Consider the following 24,898-nt stretch of genomic DNA (forward strand, 5'->3'; position numbering starts at 1 on the left):
AAATACAAAAATAATGATTCTGGAAAAAATGACATATAAAATTACCCCCAAAATGATAAAAATTGTTAAACATTACACAAAATACCATTACATAGTTCCTTGACTTTTCATACCACGTAGCTATTTTGCATAGGGTCAGTAAAAATCTGTTCTCCTTTCTACAAGGTAGTAATTTAAAAATTGCTTTTGTAATCATGGCCATGCCTTGAATACCATTAAATTAGATATGGCAAGCACATTATTAAACAACAAAGTCCAAGCAACTTGCTTGAGGTGAACCGGATAGTTCTTGGTTCCTGATCTTAGTATACGAACCGATTAAGAGCGATATCTTACATATAAAAGAAACGACAACCATATGAACTTTACAAAGCCTCTACACAAAGTTAACTCATAAATTTTAGCATCACATGACTCTAGCTTTATTAGCCAAATTACAAGGTCTTTGTGTATGTAAGTGAGACCTTTCATCACACTTACATAATAAAACTGAAAAAATAAAACAAAACATCAAAATAATGATACTGCATCAAAAAATCACTATAAATTTATGTGGTCAAAGCCATGCCTGAGGAGGAAGTTTGGAAGCAAAATTGACACCTTAACCAAATAAGTAAGCAATGCACATCACATTCCAGAGACAGAAAACAAAATAAAACAGTGTGTAGTAAAGAATTAATACAGCATGTCTAGGTTGTGTAAACCTTTCACATTCCAAAGAAAGGTTTGGCTGTTGCTCAACTTCTGGGAGATAACCTCTAAACCTTTGGAATATGCTGCCTGATAAGAACATTTTTAGTTTACCTGGGAGCCTTAGGCCCTGCCAGACAGTCCATGCTAACAATGTGATTTATGGTGGGGGCTTTGGGCCATTTAGTATCAGCTTAACCTCTAGAGGGGCTGGAAACTGAAGGTCAGGCACATGGGCAGTCAGCTATGCCTAGTGATCAGCCCACAATAAAAAACCTGGACAACAGGGCTCAGAGGAGCTTCCCTGTTTGGCGTTATTCCAACTATATCATCACACATCTTTGCTGGAAGTAAGTGATGTCTGCATGACTTCACTGGAAAAGGAAAACTAGTAGCTCATGCCTGGTGGTTCCTGGACTTTGCCCTATGTCCCCCTTTCAGCTGCTGATTTAAATCTGTATCTTTTTGCTGTAATAAATCAGAACTGTGAGTATAAGAGGTTTTCTGAGTTCCAGGTGTTCTTTTAGTAAATTACTGAACCCAAAGGTGACCTTGGGAACCCCTGAAAACACACTTTGCAACCCTGAGATAAAGTAACAGCAAAAAACAGTTACCCTGCTTGATTCTTATTTCTCCAGTAAATGAAACCTTGAGTCTTTCCTGTAAGTTACTCTCTAATAAAAACAATATCCCTGATTTTGGCAACGCTGATGTCTGAAGGTGTGACGACCTTTTTGGATATGACAATTACGTGAGAAAACTGCTGTCTTCTCTTTTGAAGAGTGTAACTGTAAACTTGGTGACCTTGGTATTTTTGTAGGTTGTTTTTTCATATCTTTAATTTGTGAAGGCTGTCCTTCTATAGCTTGGACTCCCTTGTGAATCTTCTTTGCATATAAACTCCTTTTCTTTACTAAATGCTTTAGTCTGAGTGATTTATGCCTTATTTCAGCCAGTGGTAGTTTGGATCAGTAGTATTTTAGCACACTGGTTAAGAGAATCAAACTTTCTGTGGCATATCCATAGAAATGCTCAGAAGTGGCTCTGAGAGTTAGAAATCACAGGCAAACATTCTACCCAAATACCAAAGGCACAGCCCTCACTCTGCTTGAGAGCTATACTGTAAGAGAACAAAGAGAAAATTGTTTTCCCTCTCTGAAAATTTAGCTTAGGCACCCAGTATTTAAATCATACCACAAGAGAGAAGCAAAGTATGTAATAATGATATAAATTCTTCCAAATTTATCAAACCAAAAAATTATATACATAAAATCACAGAATAAATTTTTAAAAGACCAGTTCCTTTTGAGATTAAAGTAAGAAGTAAAAGTTCTTAACCTAGAAATAACTTCTTTTAAATCTGGTACTGAATTTCCCAGCTTCAAATTTGTAGCTTAGCTTATTTTTGGGAAAATGAAAGTAATAATGCTTTTTATGTTATGTTTAAACACTCAGTATTTAAGATATTAATATTGCTAGTCGTTCACATGAGTTACATATTTTGGGTTTAGTTATCTCTGAAAAAATATCTTTAAGGTATTAAAGACACTTTTTCTTCTGCAAGAAATTATAAACTATGAAACAAAAAATGTTCCATGGAATTCTCAAGAGTGTTTTAAAATTTAATTTTAAATGGGTTTCCTGTGTACCAATATGATTTATGTTTTAAATAACACATTTGTGAAGTTAGAAGAACTTACAGTGATGAAAAGTGAAATACTTTCCAATTCAGCAAGAGGATTCTGGACAACTGCCCTGTAAACATCAATCTTATATTTCAGGCAAGAAATGATTCACATTCTGTACTAGCTCAGTAATAGCTTTTTCTAAGAAATACCCTACAAGTCAATATACATTTAACTTTAAGGAAAACTAACCAAAAAATATCTTCCAAGGTTTTTCTGAACTTATCCTAGAATTTACTTAATCAGATTAAGCAAAATTAGGTCAAAAGTATATTATTAAATTACAACTAGAAGGTCTGGCTCACTTTACAATCCTCTTTTCATAAAGGCTAAAATCTATTTAACTACTTAAGCAACCGTAATAATTTGTAGTAGTGAATAAACTTTTACAAATGGATAGAATCCTATCGTAATGAACATCATTCTATTGTTCACTTCCTTATGGCATTTCTTTCTGTATTGTGACCATAGCCCAGAGCTGATACTGCCTCTAAGAAATATGTTAAAGAGGATATCAAAAGTCACAGAAATACAGCCTCTCAGTTGGTAATTATTTCATTTAATGAAGCTATTTTTCAGGTAAGATACTTATATATGCTTCTCACTTGTTTAAAAATATTCTATCAGGTCTATTGCTCAGTATAATGACATGTTTTTAAAGAGTGCCTTGTTAATGGTACATAAGGTTTTAAATATTTTTAGTGCTGCTGACTGTCGTAGACAAACAGGGTTTGTCAAGGGGTAAAACTTTGCTCATTTCAGATTCAAGACATGCAATTTTTCTCCCACAAATCTCTTATCTTTATGTATTTCAAAACAGTCTCAAGCAGTCTGCAGGACAAATTTCTCTCCTAACCATAAGACAAGACCCATAATTGGTTAGATTCCACACAGAGGCAGTGACTAGATAGAAACAATGGCTGAGGAATAATGGGGCCATTTGTTAAGGGATTCATGTTTAATGTATTTATTTGTATTCATATTAGAAAAGCAACATTCCTCTAATGTAGGTTGGCTAGTGTTTGAAGAGTATTCTATAGACCAGGAAATGTAATGGTATTGACTAAAATGGGACTACTATCTGTAGAATACACAAAGTAAATTTGAAATGATACTTTTAGGACAAATAGTAGATTGCCATAAGCCATCATCGAGAATTTGGGAGTATTCCTATTTTAAACTTAGCTATCTCACTTTCTTCCACAGCATCTTTCAAATCCACTCCCTTTGAACATTTAGTAAGAGCCGATTTTTTCTTCTCCAAATGACATTTAGGACTACATTTTAAATTATAATCCAGTACTCACAAAGTTTCATAAAATACTACTACCTTCTCTATACATGTTTCCTCTGGTATTTTCAATGCTATTCTATATTATTTTTAAAATGTTGGTAATGGCCCACTAAATTGATTTCACAATCCTTTAAAAGGTTATGATCTACAGTTTGAAAAATACTGACTTGACCCAACTGATAAGGAAGATGAAGTATGAGGAAGTTGAGTGGCTTAAATTCATAAGGAAAGTGACTGGCAATCATTTGCATAATTCTTGTCAATAACTGGCCTCTAGAATATAACTTTTCTCTATATTATTTATCTGCTGTTGTCTAGATCATTATTGCTTGACTTTTGCTCCCCTCACTCTCCACTCCCTTCCCATTTACTTCAGTGTTTCATACCCATTTTTTCTATTCACACCATTGAATCTGATAATGGTTATGTGGCAGTACTTGCTTGAGATTACCAAGTGAACTGGTACCTTTAATCAATAAACCTACAGAAGATTAAGAATCCTAGACCAATACTGCCCCAGGTAAAAAAGCAGAGGAGAGCCATATATATCAAGATAGAGAATGAAGAAATACACAGGCTAACTTTACCTATCAATAGTAGACAATATTTTTTGAGCATCTACTCTGTGCTGATCATTATACTTGTCACCTATTGTTTTCTTCCTTGTATAATATTTATGCACAAGTTTTACCTTCTTTATCAGGCCGTAAGCAACTTGAAGACAGACTCTATGTATAATTTGTCTTTGACTCTCCCATAGCATTTAGCACGGTATCTTGAGGTCAACAAATATCTGACTATAAGAGATCAATAAATACTTGCTGAATGAACAAGTCAAACACACCAATATACAAATAACTACCTTGGTTCTCAAACCTCTTCCTCTTAGCATCATATCAAAGAAAGCACCATTCTGAGTACCTGTTGTCTATGCCCCCAAAGAAACAAATAATAAAATACTGAAATATTCTTTTAATTTTATTTTTATTGACATTAAGTCAGTTTACAATGTTGTGTCAGTACAATATTTCAGTCATATCAGAACATACATGTATTCATTTTCATATTCTTTTTCACTATAGGTTACTACAAGATATTGAATATAGTTCCCTGTGCTATACAGTATAAACTTGTTGTTCATCTATTTTATGCATATTAGTTAGTATCTGCAAATCTAGAACTCCCAATTTATCCCCTCCCACCCCTACCCCTCCTGGTAACCATGTTTGTTTTCTATGTCTGTGAGTCAGTTTCTGTTTTGTGAATAAGTTCATTTGTCTTTTTTTGTTAGATTCCACATACAAGTGATATCATATGGTATTTTTCTTTCTCTTTCTGGCTTACTTTACTTAGAATGACATTCTCCAGGTACATTCATGTTGCTGCAAATGGCATTATTTTATTCTTTTTTATGGCTGAGTAGTATTCCATTGTAGAAATATAACACAACTTCTTTATCCAGTCATCTGTCGATGGACATTCAGGTTGTTTCCATGTCTTGGCTATTGTAAATAGTGCTGCTATGAACACTGGGGTGCATGTATCTTTTTGAATTAAGGTTCCCTCTGGATATATGCCCAGGAATGGGGTTGTTAGATCATATGATAAGTCTATTTTTAGTTTTTTGAGGAATATCCATGTTTTCTATGACAACTGTACCAAACTACATTTCCACCAACACTGTAGGAGAGTTCCCTTTTCTTCACACCCTCTCCAGCATTTATCGTTTGTGCACTTTTGAATGATGGCCATTATGACTGGTGTGAGGTAATACCTCATTGTAGTTTTGACTTGCATTTTTCTGATAATTAGTGATACTGAGCATTTTTTTATGTGCCTACTGGCCATTTTTATGTCTTCAGTGGAGAATTGCTTGTTTAAGTCTTCTGCCTGTTTTTGGATTGGGTTGTTTGTTTTCTTGTTATTAAGTTGTATGAGCTGTTTACATACTCTGGAAATTAAGCCCCTGTCAGCCTCATATTTTGCAAATATTTTCTCCCATTCCGTAGGTTGTCTTTTTCTTTTGCTTATGGTTTCCTTTGCTGCGCAAAAAATACTGAAATATTCTTAACCAATGATTACGTAAAATATGGTCACATATCCTTAAAAGGTGAAATAGCAGAACAGCTGAACTCGTGCCTGAAACAGCAGTACTTGACCCAACATGCTCACTTGGATGAAACCACCATATAAGGTTAATATATTTTCATAAAATGTAATTATCAAATATTTATTGAGAGGCTACTTACGGGCCAAGGATTGTGTTAGGTGTTGGGCTACAGAGGTGAGCAAGAAAGGATCTTAACTTCAGGGAGGTTTCAGTCTATGGGAAGACAAACAAAAGATAACAAGAAAGTATGCTACGTGCAAAGATAGGAGGAATACCTAGAAAAGGCAGCTATGCCAGATTTGGGAGAAGGCAGAGGTGTGAAGGGGAGGCTTAAATAAAGAAGGCTTCTTAGAGGCAGCAGTAAATTGAGACCTGGAGAATGAAGGAAAGCTACATATGTGAAATCTAGGCAGAGAATATGGTGGATACCTTCATCCTTATTTTACAAGATTATTCTAGAAAGCTGATTATACCATTCAGAGAAGTTATCTTCCTTGGATAGAAAATTCATAATGCCCAACATTCTTCCTCTAAGCTGGATCCAGTCTCCCAACATTACAGACTGTTGAACTGGTCATTTACAAGTCTTTTATTGTCACAAAACTGCCTCAGAGCATAAAGTAACAAGAGATCATTTTGCTTCTCTACTATTTTCTGCTAAAACTATTAAGCACATAGGTATACAATGAACCATGCATATACAATAAAAAATAAATTTCTTCAGTGGGGTGTACTAATTTATAATTCTGATGACTGCCTATGGTATCTAGTAGGCTCTTGCAACAAATAAGAATTCAGTGACACCATACTGATAAGGAGAACAGTCCCAAAAAACCCACTGGCAAAAAAAATCCACCTGATTCTTTAAATAAACAATCTATAAATAAACAATTAAATAAGCAATTAAAAAAAAACAACTCTGGCCTGGACAATATTTTAAAACTTTAAGTTTACAATTTTGTTATGTCTAATTCTCCTTACATAACAAAATACAAAAAAAAAAAAAAAGGAATTAAAGGAGGAAAGTTACATGAAAATAAGTATATAGGTTATGAGAAAAAAGTCTGAGACATTGAGATGTTGGCAAGGTCTATTTAATTACCAAGAAGTGAATTTATTTTCACATCAGTGACAGTCAATATTATTTTCATTTACCCTCATTTCACTTTAATTAAAAGGTGTCATGGCACCCATAAAGAGTTTTTTTAATCTCACAGATGCTATTATGCCTGAGATAGGTTTGTCTTGTACATCTGGGAGTCAGCTTATACTTATCTAAACTTCACATACAATTAAATGTTCTCAGTAGGTACAGCTTTAGTTACAGCTGAATAGAGTTCCAGGAAACTCCATTAGGAGTTTCACTATTTACTCTACACCAACAATGGCAGCTGGTGCATTTTTGGCCACAGCGAGTATTCATCCCATTGCGCATGAGCAACCAATTTTCCCCTTAGTTTAATGTCTCACATTACAAGTCAAATTTTAATTGAACTTTTGATGTCTTATCATGGATTAAGAATACTACTTTACAGTTAAAATTTTATTTTTAAAGACAGCTATACAAAAAACTCAAAAATAGTTTTCAAGTACACCATCCCAGATAGCATACTATATTAAGTATCTCCTCCTTTCATCCTATACTGCTGAAAACTGAGCATTTCCCTCCAAACCTCCTATCTTTAGCTATAGCCAAATAAAAACGGCCAGGCTGCCAATGACCCACATAAGTACAGTTAATTCAAGATTCCAACTTCTATTTCTAGGATTAGAATAGTCACAATATCTGCTGCTTCAAACATTCAAACTTTCTAGTTTCATCAAAGTTGAGACCTAACTTGGCTACAAAATTCTAATTTCATTTTTTTCAATTTCTGATTAAATAAAAGATAAACCAACCTGTTTTTCACTTAAGTGAGCAAAATCTATGAGATCCTGCGGAGTTTGTGCTAGGCAGAGCACAGCTGCGGGGTTGCTACAGCAACGCTTGTACACTGACCATAGACCTCCCCATCCAGGAAGGAAATCATTTGCTCCACCCCCTGAAGAGTCAAAGGCAAGCAGCAGTCTGTGAGCAGAGATACATTTTCAGTTCAATAGCTGTGATGGAGCAACAAGACACCATTCTTTGTAGTCTCTCCATAATAAATGTCACCCCCACAACCCAGATAGACTCCAAACCAAGTTGCTGTGTGTGATCATTTATTTCTGCACCACGGTAGGGCTGTATTCTTTACCCACCCAACTAGAAACCTGAGCCAGGGAACAAGGCAAAGCATTTCCCCTGAGGCACACAGAAGAAAAAAAAAAGTAAATTAGAATATTTCCACTTTTACAAAGAATACTTTTTGGCTCTTGTTTTCAGGCTTTAATCCATGCAAATTTAGGTTCTATGACAATTTTTTTTAGCGACTCAGATTTAACATTTATTGAGTTTTCATTCAGTGCCAACCCTTCTGCTGGGTGCTTTGACATGTTATTTCATTTAATCCTCACAGAACCCTGTGAGGTAGGTAGTAATATAATCCCTCATTTATAAATGAAAAATGGAGGCTCCAAAGTTATTTGATTGTCTAAGCTACTAAATGGCAGAATCACAACGTGTACGCAAGTCTGTTAATTCTGAAATCTATGTTTTTTTCTACAACACTACACTGATTTTGCAAGAAAATTCTCAGTTCTTAATTGAAATATTCAAGTGTTCCTTTAATGATTTTAATTTTTTAATGGTAATTTGTCTTAGTAATACATTTTCACAAGTAATGACTTCACTACTGATAAACTAAATATACTCAGCCACCATCTTAAGTGCATAGATAACAATGGTATGAGAAGACAGGGCTGTATTGTGATCCTGATGAGTTTTTTGCTAAGTATAAACTATAGCACTCACATTCTTGAGAAGAAAAGGCAAAGTTGAAAAATAGGTAAGGTGATGAAACTGGGTTTAGACGAAGCACTCTGTGGAACATCTCTGGGGCTGAAGGAGCTGTGAAGAGAGAGGGAGGGAAAGAGGGTGAAGGACACATGCACTATTTAAACCAGAGGGAGAGAAACTTTTATCTCTGCCATTAGTTTCTTTCAAGGACAATTCCAAGTATAAATCTGCCCATTTCAGTCGTCTCCCCACTTCGGGTATGGAAAGGTCTTCTAATGTAGGTCTTGTAATTCTCTCAATGAGAATGAATCATGGTTTTCCTCCTCCCCCACAGAGGGTCCACAATTACCTCCTACACATACTTTTTGGGAATTTCCTAGGAAGACATAAAGACTGTCTTTAAAAAACTGTTTTTCCTAGCTCCCCAAGATCTTGATCTAAAAATTCTTTCCCACCTATAGCTTGAATATCCTCCCAGCTGTAGATAAAGATGTACCTCCAACTCTTGTCTTCAGAATCACCATCACTTAAACTGCTATCCTGTCTTCTGAGCGCCTCCCTTCTATCATGCATTTTCTGTCAGTCTTCTACTTCTATTTTAGCTGGTGACTCCAATTCTCTAGCTTCCCCAAAGATTTTGGTGGGAAACCAAAAAAGTTCAGAAGAGTTGTACTAGTTTTCATAGACTTCTGGAAGGATAGGTCAACAAATATAAATTTATTATAAAGCATATGTGGACAAAGAAATCTCTTTTATGACATCACTAATCAAAATATCAAAAATACAGTTATAAAGTAGTAAGATAAAATAGATCACTGGTGTTAAAAAAAAAAACAAAGCTACATTTGTAAAAGAAAATGGGAATAGCAGAAAAAGGCTTCCACAGTTATTATCACCTAAAAATTAAGTAACTATGAGTTCCTATTTGTAATTGTAACATAAACTTGGGCTAAAGGCCTCTTCACAAAGCTTTTCCCTTTCCAAATAAAGAAGAACACTTTACACCTCTAAAACAAGATAAGGAGGAAGCACCAGGAAAGTTAAAAGACCTTTCCACACTCTGTTAATTTTACACTGGTTCTTAAGGTTACAAGCCTACTAAGTGAAGAAGTGCAATGGTACTTGTATCTCAAATTTAACTCAAGTTTAAATATCAATCTAGTATAATTTCTTAAATTTAGGTTAAAATATCTACAAAGTGAACAATGTTTCTAAAACATAGTGAGATTAGGTATTTCAGTCAATAAGAAAAACAATCATTATTACTTAGGACTCTTAGGAGGTCATTAGGCTTAATTTTAAAATACTACAACTTGACACTTTATAAAAGCTAGAAACATAATTTGAAATTTCATAAAGGTATATTAAATTAAAACCACTTGAGACAGTTAATTGACAGAGTTCAGTTAAGGTGACATTTCTACTATTGTGTTACTGTTCCCACATGATATCATCTCTTCTCAATTTCATTTGAAGATTATGGACTTGTATTGGACGAAAGTTGCTGTTCTTTTGAAGAGAGTTACTTAACCAACAATTTCTGGGGCTATTTTTTATGTTCTTTGATCCTTTACAGTTGCCATCTTCTTGCTGAATAGCTGAAGTTTCACTCATCTTTGAATTGTGAACTTTTTGTTGTAGTTTATGAACCTAGAGAGAAAAAAAATCTAACATTTTAGTCAATAAATGGATTGGACTGATGGTTTAAAGGTTACATGAAATTTAAAAGGTTATTAAATCTTTATTTATTGAATACCTATTACATGCCTAACACTGTGCTTGCTAGGTAGAAATACAATGAATAAAACAATGCTTGCTCTCAGGAGCTTATTGTTCTAATAAGTAAAAGAAAAGCATATATGTAACAAACTAGAGAATAATTTAAGCCAGAATAACTTTGAGTAGGACCAAAAGTATATATCTGAGAAGGCTACAGTAGGACAAGATCAATGTGGGGCTGGAGAAGCTGAGATGAGGAAATGTTTATGCAAGATATGAAATGGGAAAAAAACTGGAGAATAAGGAGGTGAGAGAAGGACTTTTCAGGTGACATTAACAACAAAACAAAGATCTGCTGCTATAAATGAGCATCAAGTTTATAGAGTCAAAATATATATATACATTTCCTTTAAAGTGTTCCTGAATTTAATGTACTACTGAATGCCAGTTGAAAAAAAAAAAAGGGAATAACCTTATCTCATTGAGGAGTATCTAGTAATGGTTGGGTAGACAAAATTAAACAAAACAAACCCAACAACTAGCCAAAACCCATTTCTTCCAAGTCCAGTCCATTTGAGTGTCTATTTCACTTAAGCACAGGCCTAGTTTGCAGAGCTAATCTAGACACTGGCTAAATACCTGGTGTTCTGTTTGTCTAAGGCCATTTTAATTGCAGATATTAAATTTATCATCATAAAATGCTTAAAAATGCATACTTGCTACAGCTACTAAGGAATATAAATAATATTTTTCAAAATATAGCTAGGTACAGTCTGCCTAAATTTAAAAAATATGACTATTCTTCTATTCCTTTCAAGTTTCTCCTATATGATTCTAAGAAAGTGTACAAGTTATATAATCTTCACCCTAATACAAGCATACAAAAATTTACTTACTATAGCCATAAAAGCCAGTGAAGTGAAAATGTTTGCTTCAAAAGTTTCATTTCCTTCTTTCTTTACTGACCACAGAAGAAAGGCAGTAAAAAATTCTGCATTCTTTATTACTTTTCTATAAAAGTGGGGAAGGCTTAATTGTGAGGTTAATATATTATCAACTTATATGAATTATTCTACTGGCAGATAGCTACATGATATGACCTGAGGGTTCTTGGAAAGATTCCCTCTGCCTTCTGTTCCAGTAGTGTAACACTGCTAAGAATGGACTCATTGTCTTGAGATAAAATACTATAACACTCCATGATTTTTCTGTTGAAATATTAAACTGTTATGCCATTCTTTGTTGTTAAGAATTTACACACAAGGATAGAGCCCCCCCTCACCATCACACTAGAGCTACCTAAGCACAGGTCCCCAGGGAATGGGACACAGCACAACTTATTCTGGGAAAGTGGAAATAGTGGTTTTCAGATCAGGATACTGCTTGAGGAGACAGGTTTATGTATGAACTAGACACCTATCAACATAAGGGGCTTCATTAAGGCACTAAGGAAAAGAGGGATAAGCAGAAAGAATGCTAGAAGTATAACTGGGAGAGCTGCAAAGCAAATTTAGCCTACATCACAATCTTTCCCAAATATTTACTAAATATATAACTAAACTTTATTGCTCCCTTTTCTTTATATTATCTTGAAGAGTTATGTAGGAGGCCATGTTATTCCAATGGGACAGATGACTATTCTATAATAGGTCTAAGTGACTCCAATCTATCATTTTTTTCACTAAATCACACATACGGACCTCAAATTTGGAAGTTCATGCAGAGATACAACACTGAATTCAGATGTATTATCTTTTCATTAAAACCTTTTACTAAAACTTCCTTACACTGTCTTGATGCTTCATCAGTTTGGAAATTTGTTCTCCTTTAATTTCCATTTTCTTGACTAAACGCTCTAGTTTACATTCTATGTCTTCACAAACTGATTGACTTTCAGTTTCTTTTATTTGATTTAGTAGTTCTTGGTATTCCCTATGAAAGAAAAACAAATATCAAGCACTGTTATAGTTTTTAGTATATGCCTTTGCCAAAATTAAACAATATTCTGTTCGATCATAAATGTAAATCAGAGTTAAATATTAACCTCAAAGTTAGTCTTTTTCTGTAGAGTTACCAAATTAAATCTGTAGTAATTATAAACAGGTTCTTGTGATTTGAGATTAGATACATTTAGAAGTATCTTAGACTTACAGTCTTAAAGAATCTTAAAAAAAAGTCTGAATTCTTGATGTTTATAGCTAAATGTAGTAAAATATTCTGATGTCCTTGGCTAGAGGCATTAAAGGACTCTCTTTAATTCCAACTTTGGAATTCTTAATATAAGATCTTTGGAAGAATTCCAGTTATAGAAGTATTTGCCTAAGAAATCCCTAGATATGGTGATAGCCTACTCAAAGAAACACTGTCAACAGAACTAGTTGTACCTTATACAGAGGTCTAGTTCAACCAGCTGGCCACCCCCCAAAAATCACATATTTTCTTGAATATATATTTAAACTTGAGGCTTAAAATATGTATTCCATATAGAATCTTGTTTACTGTGGTTGCTTCAAACTTGAATGTAGACCAGCCTGAATCTAAAACAAGAAGTTGCATTCCTACTTGTCTAATGAAATCATTTCTTTAACTAAAAAGATTATAAAATACAAAAGGAGAATCTTTCTTTTAAGAGCGTTTGTGAGTTATAATTTAAGGTCACCAGATCCCATTTGTTAGAATGACAGCAATATTCGTCTGTCAGTTCAGATCTTGGGAATACAGAAACTCTTTAAATTGGAAAAAGTAGTAATTATACACAGTTGAAAATATAAATAATAATAAATATAATGAAAAATCAGTAACAACAAATTTGTAGATCAAAATAAGTCCAAATGGCTAAGTAAGGCTTTTAAGAACTTATAAGTGTCATTGTTTGAAAGACTGAGGGGAAAAAGAAAAAGATACCTGAATACCCTGCTACTTCTTCTGATAAAGAATAAAAATACTTACATACTCATTTGGTCCAGCTCATCTTGCATTGCCATCAAAAGTTCAGACAAATTGTTACAAATGGAAATAGACTTTTCTGAGTCAGAATGTAAAGCTTTACACTGAGAAGTTGTTCTAGAAGGCTTGTGGAGACATGCAGGCTCAGCTACTTCAGCTGGTTTTTGAAGGGTATGTGTCCTGTAATGTTGCGTCGTCTGCAGGAGGTTTTGCATACTTGGATTCAGTGAATGGCTTGCACTGGCAGACTTTAGGGGGAAAGAAATAGCTGAGAACAATTTCAAATAACTGACGGTATTTAAAGAGCACTTACAACAAATCATGAGTTTTTTCGAACAAGTACCTTCAATTTTCCCCTCTTACCTTCTCAGCCACAATAGGCTGTGATCCAAACTTTGAATAAATTTGCTGAGGTGGTCCTCTCTTTAAACATTTAGTTTTCTAAACATTGACAAGAAAAAAGTAGAAAAAAATTTATTTTAAGAGCCATTTAGGATACGAAGAAGTCTCAAAACTCAACAGTAAACAAACTATCTGTTTAGAAAATAGACAAAAAATGTGAACAGACACTTCACTGAAGAAGACAAAGAGATGGCAAATAAACACATGAAAAGATATGCAACATCATCAGCCATTAGGAAAATGCAAGTTATAATGAAATAGCACTACACACCTATAAACTATATGCCCTATAAGCTCGCCTCTTCCCCCCAAAACCTGACAACACCAAATGCTGGCAGAAGTGTGGAGAAATCAGATTGCTCATACGTATAAAATAATGCACCACTTTGGAAGACAGTTTATAAGTTTCCTGTAAAACTAAACATGTAGTTATCATATGACCCAGCAGTTGCAGTTGTACTTTCTGTGTGGTGAGTACACCAGTGTTAATTTTATTGTTATCCTTTGAGCAGACATTTTTTGTTATATATACTCTTTCATGAAACATTTTTAAAAAGACACTGCTAAATTACATTCTTAAAAATAAATTATTTCATTATTTTTTTGGAAGGGTTGAATTAGGGCAACCAGTTATCTCAATTTGCCCACAACTCAGGATTTTCAGTGCTAAAACCAGGAAAGTCACAGGCAAACTGGGGTAAACTGGTCAGTCTAGTTAACATTTCATTAAGAGAATAATCAATAAACTGAGCACATTCCATAATGAAAACAATATATTCTCAATTCTACATGGAAATTTGGATATCTTAACTTTTGGATTTCTTTTTTTTTTTTTTTTTGAGAATTAGAGAAATAAAATGGCTTAGAGGTAGAGCAAGGTCAAGATCTTCTGTGTTATTTAGTGCCTCTTGTATAAAGTATGACAAAAATACATATCTCTAGAGTTTAGTACTAGGAAAATGTTTGTCTTTCTAGAAAAATTGGAATGTTTATTGTTATTCCACAAAGATAGATGCATTATTGCCCATTATATGCTCCTTTTTGCTTTGTTTGTCAAGCAAACTCAGAGCTAGGTTTTGTGCTCAACTGCTGTTACTTTCTTTAATCTAGGTTTGATGGCATTTTCTGTCCTCACAGCCCAGGCCATCATCATTTATCTTTTAATCCCCATTTTATAGCAGCATTTCATGCTTTTTTAATTATAAATATCTTCAAATTCTTTTGGGAAATGGATATGTATAAATATTAAGAGGCTGAAGAAATAAGTATTAGCAAATAAGAATAAAGTGTTCGCATACCTTTGAAGATTTCTTCTTTTCATTGAAGTGCTTTGGATTTGATGCTGAAGACATTAAAATTCTATTGATTTCAAGTCCAGTTTGAAGCTATAATATTTTTTAAAAGTTATGAAACTGATTTTTAACAAGCTTCTTCAAAAACATTATAATGAGAGATCAGATCTCAGTTTATAAAGACAAAAATGTTTTTTGAGGAATAAAAAAATACTATTTTTTGTGTGTAAAAGTCACTAAATTACTGGTGATTACAATCATTTTCTGTTTATAAGAGAATGAACTATTATACATTTATATAAAACAATATATACATTTATATATACATTTATATAAAACAAACTGAAACATACACATTTATATAAAACAAAGTGTATGTATACATATACATTAATATAAAACAAACTGAAAACAATCTATACCTGGAGTTCTTTCAACTGAAAATATATATACATTTGTCAGAATTTCAAAAGACCAAAAGACCTCTTGGCAACATATCCAGGTATATGAATATACAGGGTGACTTACTGAGAATTTCATTGTTACAGCAAAAAGAGACAAAACTCACAAGCTAGGAAGCAGAAATTAGAGTCTAGGATACAGATTTCAGTTAATAAAGATAAAATATAATAAAACATACATGATTTTAATGTAATAGATGATACAGTGCTCTATTTACCTGAGAAGCCTTGTCTTGAAAGAGCTTACGCTGATGTTCTTCTTCCTTTAGTTTTTCCTCTAAATGTTTAATCTTGTCCTGCAAAAGAATTTTAAAAATTGGGGTTATTATACAAAAACTAAAGCCAAATATTTTTGGCCCTTTTCCAAATAAGAGTCCTTAGGGTCTTGATTCTTAATAGTTTGGTAATTTAAAGCAGAAAGTAAGAAAAAGGAATGGCAAAAGATGCTAAGATTTTTTCTTGGCTTTCTTCCTATGCTTGTTTACCTGCTGTTATATATAAGAACAAAGAAAAAGCAAAGAATGTACATGCATAGGCTCTATTAAAGTTCAGCAACAAAATCATAATAATGAAAATTTGGGGGGTATTGAAGGTCTAGAAGGTCAAACAATTATAATCTTAGTTCTCAATGCTTTGTTCAAAACACAGACAAATCATAATAAATGTCTATTATGTACATATGATAAGGGCATAGTTATTAGAAGAGAGAGGGGATAGACAGACACATTAAAAACATAAGATACGGTCCTTGTTACTTAAGGGTTTACGCTGTTCTTAGGGAAACAAGAGTAACATACATGAAACAATATGATTTGACCCAGACCACATATACAGTATTTAACCTTATACATGTAAGTATTTCATCTTATAACCTTGGTGTGGTTTAGAATAGGAAGACAGTAGTATTTCAAAGAGCGAGCTTCCTGAGTGTTGAAGAACCCAAGGAAGGCTTCACAAAGGAAGCAGAACTAGGAGAATGTCCTATGAAATGGATAGGATTTGGGTGAAAAAGAAGAGGGCATTTCAGGACAGGATCTAGAATAGGGTTAACTTCACTGCAAGTGGCAAAAGGCAATCTTTTCAATAACCTTTAAATTATCTGACAAATGAAAATGTTCTGCCATTGCAGAAGTCAAAATTACAATTTCCCATCAAAAGGCAAGCTCATTCATGCAGTGATAGAATACATTAACTTTTCATCTCTGTAGGAAGCAATTCATATCTAGATTACTAAAAGTTGTTAATGAAATTTTATAAATATAAGATTTATTTTATATTCACATACAGTACAAATATGCTTAACAACAGTAAAGATTTATTCCTGGCATCACCACTTCAAAGAAATAAGTGGAAGCTTACCTCAGAAGTTTTCTGAGTTGTTGTAAGTTTAAAACATTCTTTTTCTAACACATCAAGCTTTTCAAGTTTTGCTTGAAGCTTCATATGATCCTGTTCTTTTTCCCTTTGAAGCTGGGCCTGGAAATGATAAAAAAAAAAAAAAAATTCTAAATTTGGCAAGTGATGCCAATGACTTAAGAATCATACAATTTCTGTGAATTCAAATGCACATTATAATTCTGTCATAAGAAACATGTACATACATGTACATACTTTAGATGCTTATGAGCAAAAACAAGAAATCAAATACTTTTTAAAAAACAAACATAAGGTGCCAAAAAAAATATTAGATCAATGGAAAAAACTCTTCTATGTATCTTCATGTAACACTTCTACTGTGGAAATCTGTATTAAATAAACAAGGTGTTATTCACAAGGTAACCAAATCTACTCATTGATTTACCCTTTCTCTAACATAGAGAAGCAACTATCAGAGGAATAAAGCACACAGAGAACATGGAGAAAAGGTAAGTTATGCATATATATATATGCATATCTATATACTGTCTTATAAAGGCATTTATTACCACATTAATGCAAGATGTTAATAATAGGGGCAACTATTAGGGGGCAGGAGATATATGAGAACTCTCTGCATTACCTGCTCAATTTTCTATAAACTTAAAACTGTGGTCTAACATTCAATTGGAATGTTACAGAAGGAAAGGAAAGGGAAGTCAGATAATCCTTATTTGAAGGATAGTGGCTAGAAATGTTCCAATTTTGATGGAAAATATTAACTGACAGATTCAAGAATCTAAAACAAACAAACAAAAAACAAACTAAGCAGGATAAATACAAAGAAAACCACAGTTGGGTACATTAACAAATTGTTGAAAACCAGTAATAAAGGGAAAATCTTAAAAGCAGCCTGAGAAATAACACATTATACATAGAGGAATGAAGATAACAATTCTCATTAGAAACTGTGAAATCCGGAAGACAATTGAGACACCTTTAATGTGCTAAAAGAAAAAAAGCTGTCAGTTAGAATACTATATCCAGTGAAACTATCCTACACCAATGATGGTGAAATAAAGACTTTTCTAGACAAATACATGCTAAGAGAATTCCCAGCAAACTTTTAAAAGAAGTACTTCAGACTGAAGGAAATGACACCAGATGAAAAATCAAATCTACACAAGGAAATAAAAAGCACTGGAAATGTTAAAAATGTTTCTTCTTGTTTCTTAATTTTCTTTAAAGGATAATCGATCATTTAAAGCAGAAACAATAATAATGTATTGTGAGTCATAACATACATAGAAATAAAATGTATGAAAACTGTAAAACAAAAGGGGATAAGTGTAAGTATACTATAGTAAGGATCTTATGTTACCCGTGAAATGTTTTAATACTAATTCATGGCAGACTATGGTAAGTTAAGAATATGTATTTTAACCTGTAGAACAGATACTAAAAAGGAGGAGGAAGAGAAGGGAAAAAGTACCAGGAAGAAGTAAAGTCCATAGAACGTAAGAAAAAATCACTAGAGAAGTTAGAAAATATTTTTAGCTGAAAGGTCATGAAAATACAAGATATCAAAATCTGTGGAATGCAGGTAAAACAGTGTTTATAGGGAAATTGATAGTTTTAGTCACAAGATGTAACATTTAAAAAGAAAGAATATTAAAATCAATAATCTAAGTTCCTAAGATACAAAGCTAGAGAAAAAAGAGCAAATTAAACCCTACCCAGTAGGAGGAAGGAAATAATTTTTTAAGAAGTAGAAATCAATGAATATAAAATAAATAAAACATTTTTTAAAAGACTTTTTTTTTGAAAAAACCAATAACATTGATAAAATGATAGGTAGTTTGGTAATTTTTAAAAGAGCAAAAATATAACTTAGTAATACTAGGAATGAAAGAGGGGACATCTTTAAAGATACAAGAAGAAACAGAAATTCTGAGTAGCCCTATCTCTGTTATAAAAAAATTGAATTCATAATTTAAAAACATTCTACGTTTTAAGAAAACTCCAGCCCCAGATATCTTCTATCAAATTTGAATCCTATCAAACATTTAAGGAGAAAATAATATTAATTTCATACAAGGTTTTTCAAAAAACAGAAGAAGGAATCTTCCCAACTAATTTTATGAGGCCAACAAAACAATGATACAAAACCAGACATTATAAGAAAATTATAAACCAAGATCCTTCATGGACAAAGTCACAAAAATAGTTAAGCAAAATATTAGCAAAATGAATCAAGCAATGAAGAAAAAGAATACTTTATCAAGATTAACTGGTGTCTATACCAGGAAAGCAATGTTGGTTAACATTTGAAAATCAAACAATGTAACTTAGCATCTTAACAAAAATAAAGGAGAAAAATCATATGACTCTTTCACTAGATGTAGAAAAAGCAATTTACAAAATTCAGTACCCATTCACAATAAAAAGCTTTCAGCAAACTAAGAATAGAAGGTAATTTCCACAACTTGAAAAGGGACAGCTATGAAAAAACCTAGAGGTAATATTGTACTAGTAAAAGACCAATATCTTTCCCCTAACGATCAGAAACAAAGCGAGGACATCAGTCCTTAGCACTTCTTATTAAGAGTGTATGAGCTGTAATAGCCAGTGCAATAAAATGAGAAAAAGGAATAAGGGCCATAAGAAGAAAAGAAGAAATAAAATTATCTTTATTCACAGATAACGTGATTGTGCACACAGAAAATCCTTTGAAAATCTGAAAACTACTTGAAGTAATAAATTTAGCAAGGCTGCAGGATACAAAGTCTCATAAAAATCAATTATATTGAAAAAAATCCAATACAGCTTATAATAGCATTTTAAAAAATAAAGTTCTTAGAGATAAATTTAGCAAAAGATGTGCAAGACCTCTCATTAAAAACTACAAACCACTGTGAAGAGAAAGTAAAGAAGATTGAAATAAATAGAGAATTATGTCATGTTCCTGGATAGGAAGATTCAGTATTTTTGAGATATTAATTCTCCCCCAAATGATCTATAGATTTAACAAGATCCCAACTGAAATCTCAGCAGATTTATTTTTTAGAAAATGCTACACTGGTTATAAAATTTATATAGAAGTGCAAAGGATCTATAATAACCACAAAATCTTCAAAGAGAACAAAGTTGGAAGATTCACATTACTTGATTTCAAGGCTTATTATAAAGCTTCTTAGTATTAGTATAAGGTATTAGTATAAGGATAGACCAAAAAATAATACAGAGTCCCAGAAACAGACTTCATCTACACAATCAATTGTTGACAAAGCTGCCCAATCAATTCAATGGGATAAAATGAATATTCTAACAAATGGTTGCTGGGACAACTGGACACCCACATGGAAAAAATTTGACCTTGAACATTTGCTTTCACCATACAAAAATCAACTCCAGATGGGTCACAAAGAAAAATGAAAACTAAAAGCTTTTAGAAGAAAGTATTTTGGAAAACAGCTTGATAGTTTCTTATAAAGTTAAACAAACACCTTCCCTGTGGCCCAGCAATTCTACTACTAGATATTTACTCAAGAGAAATTAAAATATATGTTTACACACACATACACACGTACACACACAAAATTGTACAAGAATGTTCATAGCAGCTTTGTTCATAATACTCTCAAACTGGGAACAAGCCAAATGTCCATCAACAGGAAAATGGATAACCAAATTTTGGCATATCTATATTAAAATTCTATATAGCAATAAAAAGGAATAAACTACTGATACATACAATATGGATTAAGCTTCAAAACTTTATCCTAAACAAAAAACCAGATGCAAAAGAGTATATTTTTACGATCCAATCTGCATGAAGTTTTAGGACAGACAAAATTAACCTAAAGTAAAATACATCAGAATAGTAATTGTGTTACTGGGAGGTGGAGAGAGAGCAGAGGATAACTTGGCAGAGATATGAGAAATTTTCTGGGGTGTTGAAAATGTTCTGTTATTTGGCAGGACTGTGGTTTACATGAGCATATGCATTTATCAATAATCACTGAACTGTACACTTAAGACCTGTGCATTTCACTGGATGTAAATTATACTTCAATGCAAACATTTAAAAAACTGTTAAAGGTCACTGATCTGCAATATTTAGCTAGGATAGGAATTTCTAGGTTATTTTATAAGATGTGAATAGATAAATAGATAGATATTAAGTAGTATCTTTTGCTTTTAATTTGCATTTTCCTGGTTACTAATGAGATTAACCAAGTTTTCTATAAATGTGTGACCATTTGTGATCCTTTTTATCCTACAAAATGCCTCTTCATAACTTTGCCCATTTTTTTGTGCTTTTTTTTTTACTTTTTGTGTTGTTTACGAAATACCTCTTAACTCCAAGATCATAGAGACATTGTTCTGTATTTACTTCTAAAAATTACGAAGGTTACATTTAAGTCTTTAATCCATCTGGAATTGATTTTTGTGTAAAGTGTGAGGTAGAGACCAATTTCTTCTCTTTTTTTCCCACCTCACACAGATAACCAATTGTCCCCAAACCATTTACTGAAGTCTAACATCCCCAATGTTCTGCAATGGCATCCTTGTTTTATATTGAGTTTCCATATAAGTGAATCTGTTTCTGACTATATCATATTTCTTTATTCTGGTTGTCTAGCCATACAAATATCACATTAATTTTGATAGCATCAATATATAAGAAAGCAAGACTTCACCATACTCTTCTTCATAATAGTTTGACTATTTTTGGAATTTTCCTTTTCTATATAAATTTTAGAGTCACCCTTTCTAGTTCCTTGAAAAACCTATTAAATATTTGGCCCATTAAAATCCAGTATTGATTGGTACTTTTACCCATTTCCAATATAATGCAAAGACCTTAGAACACTTTAAACTAAATTTACTTCTTCCTAACGTATAAGCTACTGTTCCAATTTTAATCCTTTATATATATTTAAACATACAAATAAAACATTATTACTGTTGTATTATACAATATTCATTTAGATTTACTCATATATTTACCATCGTCATTGTTCTTCACTACTTCCTGCATCTCTGATCTTCTGTCTAAGATAATTTTCCTTCTGTCTGAATAATGTCCTTTAGTATTTCCTTTAGTATGGATCTCCCAGAAACAAACTATCTAAGATTTTTTTCAAGTTTAAAACATCTTTACTTCACCTTTATTTCTCAAGGATATTTTCCCTAGGCATTGGGTTCCAGACTGGCAGTTATTTTCTTTTAAAACCTTAAGTATATCAGTCCATTGTCTTCCGGATTCAATAATTTTCAGTTGAGAAGTTACCTGTTACTTTATTTGTTGTCCCTTTGAATGTAATTTTTTTTCCAGCAGCTTTTAGGATTTTATTCTTATTTTACTATTTATTTTATTACAAGGTATTTAGGTATATATTTTTATATAAATATATTTATATTCTATATAAAATATATGTATATTTATTTTTCTTGCTTTGGTTTTATGGGGCTTCTTAAATCTTTCATGTGATTTAAAAAAAATCAGTTTTGGGAAATTCCCAGCCATTATCTCTTCAAGTATTGTTTCTGTCCCTTTCTTTCTCTTTTCCTTTTGGAACTCTAAACATACATAAGTTTGACCTCACTCTAACTTATGTCTCTTGCTCTCTTTTCTAAATAACTTACTATTGTTTTGTCTCTTCATTGATTTTAATGGTTTAGCCTTCTCGTTCACTAATTATCTCTTTTAATCTGCTCTTAGATCCATCAAGTTCAGAATTTCACTTTTATTTTAGTTCTATAATTTTATTTGTTTCTTTCTTAAATCTGTTCTGCTTTTTAAGGTTTCTAATGCTCTGCTGAAGTTTTTTGATCCTGTCTTCTATCTCCTTTATTACAGCAAGCATAATTATTTTAAAGTCTGTATCTTTCAGAGCCAGTACCTAGCTGGAGCTAATTTATGAGTGTTTACATAGTCTGTTACATAAGATATTTCTTTTCAGTGTATCTCCTTCTGCCTGGTTATCTTTGAAAATTTCTTCACTGTGTCAAAAAAATGTTTGTAGAAAAAATTTGAGGTCCCTGGAAACATTTCATCCAGAATCACTTTAATCCAATTTCAGGAACTAAGATTTTCTGGATTACTCTCACAATCTAGAGCAGAGCTATTATCTGGGCTGTTTTCATTCTTGTTTACGCTTACAAAGCATTTAGAGCCAGGAGATTTTACCAGAGTTCCTACTCTTAGTAGGCTCTGGTCTCTAACTTTAACTTCTTTAGCCCCATAAAGATAGCTATCAAACTCATTATTTAGCCTTTCAACAAACTTTTCTGGTGGGGAGGATATAGCTCAAGTGGTAGAGTGCATGCTTAGTATGAATAAGATCCTGGGTTCAATCCCCAGTACCTTCTCTAAAGATAAATAAAAAGTAAATAAACCTAATTACTTCCCCACCACAAAAAACAGAAATAAAATAACTAACTCTTCTGAAATCAGAAAGTCTCTAAGAAGGAAGAAACCTGAAACCAACCTCTCTGTAGGTCAACTTCTTTGGATTTAAGTCTGCACACAGATTTTTGAATTGGTGATTTTTCATCACCTTGTTAATTCTCCAATGCCACTGTATATATTCTTTTCTTCCTTTCTTTCCTTCTTCTCTTTCTTTTCTTTTTCTTTTCTTTCCCTTCTTTCCTTTTTAATTTTCTGTCCAGTTTTTCTTGTTTTCCTCTACAGAAAGTTTGGTCCAAATGACCTAGCATGCATCACTGTAACCAGAAATCTCCTATATACAGTTTTCTCTCCTATTTAAGATTATAATACAATTTTCCCATGATTAAATATTCTTCAAAACATATTAAATTATATTGTATTACTATAGAAAATATGTTCACCTGTTGTTCTAGGATCATATTCTTCTCTCGCTCTACATTGAGAACCATTCTCTTTGTATATTCTAGTTGCTTCTCTAGAAGGGTACAGCGAGACTGGGCTGAGCTTAATTGCATACTTATATCTGTGAAAAAGAAAAAGATATAATGAGTCAATTAGTTGATTATCACATAGATCAGAGAGTTGGTTATCACAAGAAATGCATAATATGAATCCAATCAGAGCCAAAAGTTCAAAGCTTCTTAGGTTCCAAATATTGACTCTCTCAGAATTATGAACATACATTTTGTGAATATCTTATTAATTAATATAACTGGCTTAACACTGTCTCCTCCTAAATTTAGACCCAGAGGGCATACTTCTAAAAGAGAAGGATGTCAGTGACTTGTGAGAGAATAAAAATCCTGGCTGTTCCTAGGAAATAACACCATCTGGAAAAATAGAGGACCTGAAGTCTCTCCCTATGAGTACATGTCTTCTCTTTCAGCAAACTCAGGTATATGCGTTCTACCATTCCCATCTTCCTCTGTTCTTGACTACCAACAGCACAGTCAGTTCCATAAGAAGTAAGTAATCTCGTTCTAATCCTTTAATTTTTTACTTTCCTCAACTCTTTCTTCCACTTTTGTCTAATCCTTCAGAAATTTTTTTCACTTCATTTCTTCATTCTATTTGTAAGTTGAAACACAAACTTGAATCTTATTTATGACGGTAAATGTAGTGTTACAAGGAAGAAAAAAGCCATAATTTTGCAGTGAAATTATATAAAGAACATTATGTTCTAAATCTCTAAAAACTTGTGTCCAGATATCCTTTTGATAATTTCCACAGAAACCTCTACCAACCTGTCCATTTCTTCTAATTAATATTTCATGTTAAATAAATCTTATTTGTTTATTTTTATTGTTTTTAAATTGTTTAATTACTAGTGTTGCTTTATATTTTCAAATAAAAAATAGTGTTAACTGAAAACAAAGTATTTCAACTATATTATGGGCTAATAATTTACTGGATTTTGTTGGTATTCTGAAAATATTCTAATTCCTAAACATAACTTATCTAAAAACTTAACTTTTCTTTTAATCTCAATAATTTATGAACTGGGATAACAGATATAATAGAGGCAGGTTCAAATTTATATCCATTTACAGCAAATATCAAAATGTCTGAGAACAAGTCCTCAAGGTTTGAATGCACGTAAAAACAAAG

The 24,898-nt window shown here is 32.6% G+C and overlaps 2 protein-coding genes across 14 annotated transcripts in view; both read right to left on the minus strand.

Moving 5' to 3' along the window:
• LOC105077107 (coiled-coil domain-containing protein 162) overlaps positions 1-9,195 on the minus strand; it is a 152,727-nt gene extending 143,532 nt beyond the window's left edge. For 7 of the 11 annotated variants that reach the window (XM_074368498.1, XM_074368507.1, XM_074368509.1 and 4 more), the window contains exon 1: positions 5,919-7,819. The gene's annotated coding sequence lies outside the window, so the exon portion shown is untranslated. Of the gene's footprint in view, positions 1-5,918; positions 7,880-8,672; positions 8,769-9,153 lie in introns of those variants that run through there. The other 4 variants (XM_074368501.1, XM_074368502.1, XM_074368499.1 and 1 more) reach the window with 4 other exon arrangements.
• A 164-nt stretch (positions 9,196-9,359) lies between these two features.
• CEP57L1 (centrosomal protein 57 like 1) overlaps positions 9,360-24,898 on the minus strand; it is a 55,841-nt gene continuing 40,302 nt past the window's right edge. For 2 of the 3 annotated variants that reach the window (XM_074368536.1, XM_010965396.3), the window contains 8 exons: positions 23,692-23,813; positions 16,837-16,953; positions 15,696-15,773; positions 15,023-15,109; positions 13,686-13,763; positions 13,326-13,570; positions 12,164-12,308; positions 9,360-10,307 (listed from right to left, as the gene is read on the minus strand). In XM_074368536.1, the coding sequence (XP_074224637.1) occupies positions 10,089-10,307; positions 12,164-12,308; positions 13,326-13,570; positions 13,686-13,763; positions 15,023-15,109; positions 15,696-15,773; positions 16,837-16,953; positions 23,692-23,813 (1,091 nt within the window). In that variant the 3' untranslated portion in view covers positions 9,360-10,088. Of the gene's footprint in view, positions 10,308-12,076; positions 12,309-13,325; positions 13,571-13,685; positions 13,764-15,022; positions 15,110-15,695; positions 15,774-16,836; positions 16,954-23,691; positions 23,814-24,898 lie in introns of all 3 variants that reach the window. The other variant, XR_012508675.1, reaches the window with a different exon arrangement.

The sequence above is a fragment of the Camelus bactrianus genome, chromosome 8 (assembly GCF_048773025.1).
Source record: "Camelus bactrianus isolate YW-2024 breed Bactrian camel chromosome 8, ASM4877302v1, whole genome shotgun sequence".
Classification (NCBI taxonomy): Eukaryota; Metazoa; Chordata; class Mammalia; order Artiodactyla; family Camelidae; genus Camelus; species Camelus bactrianus.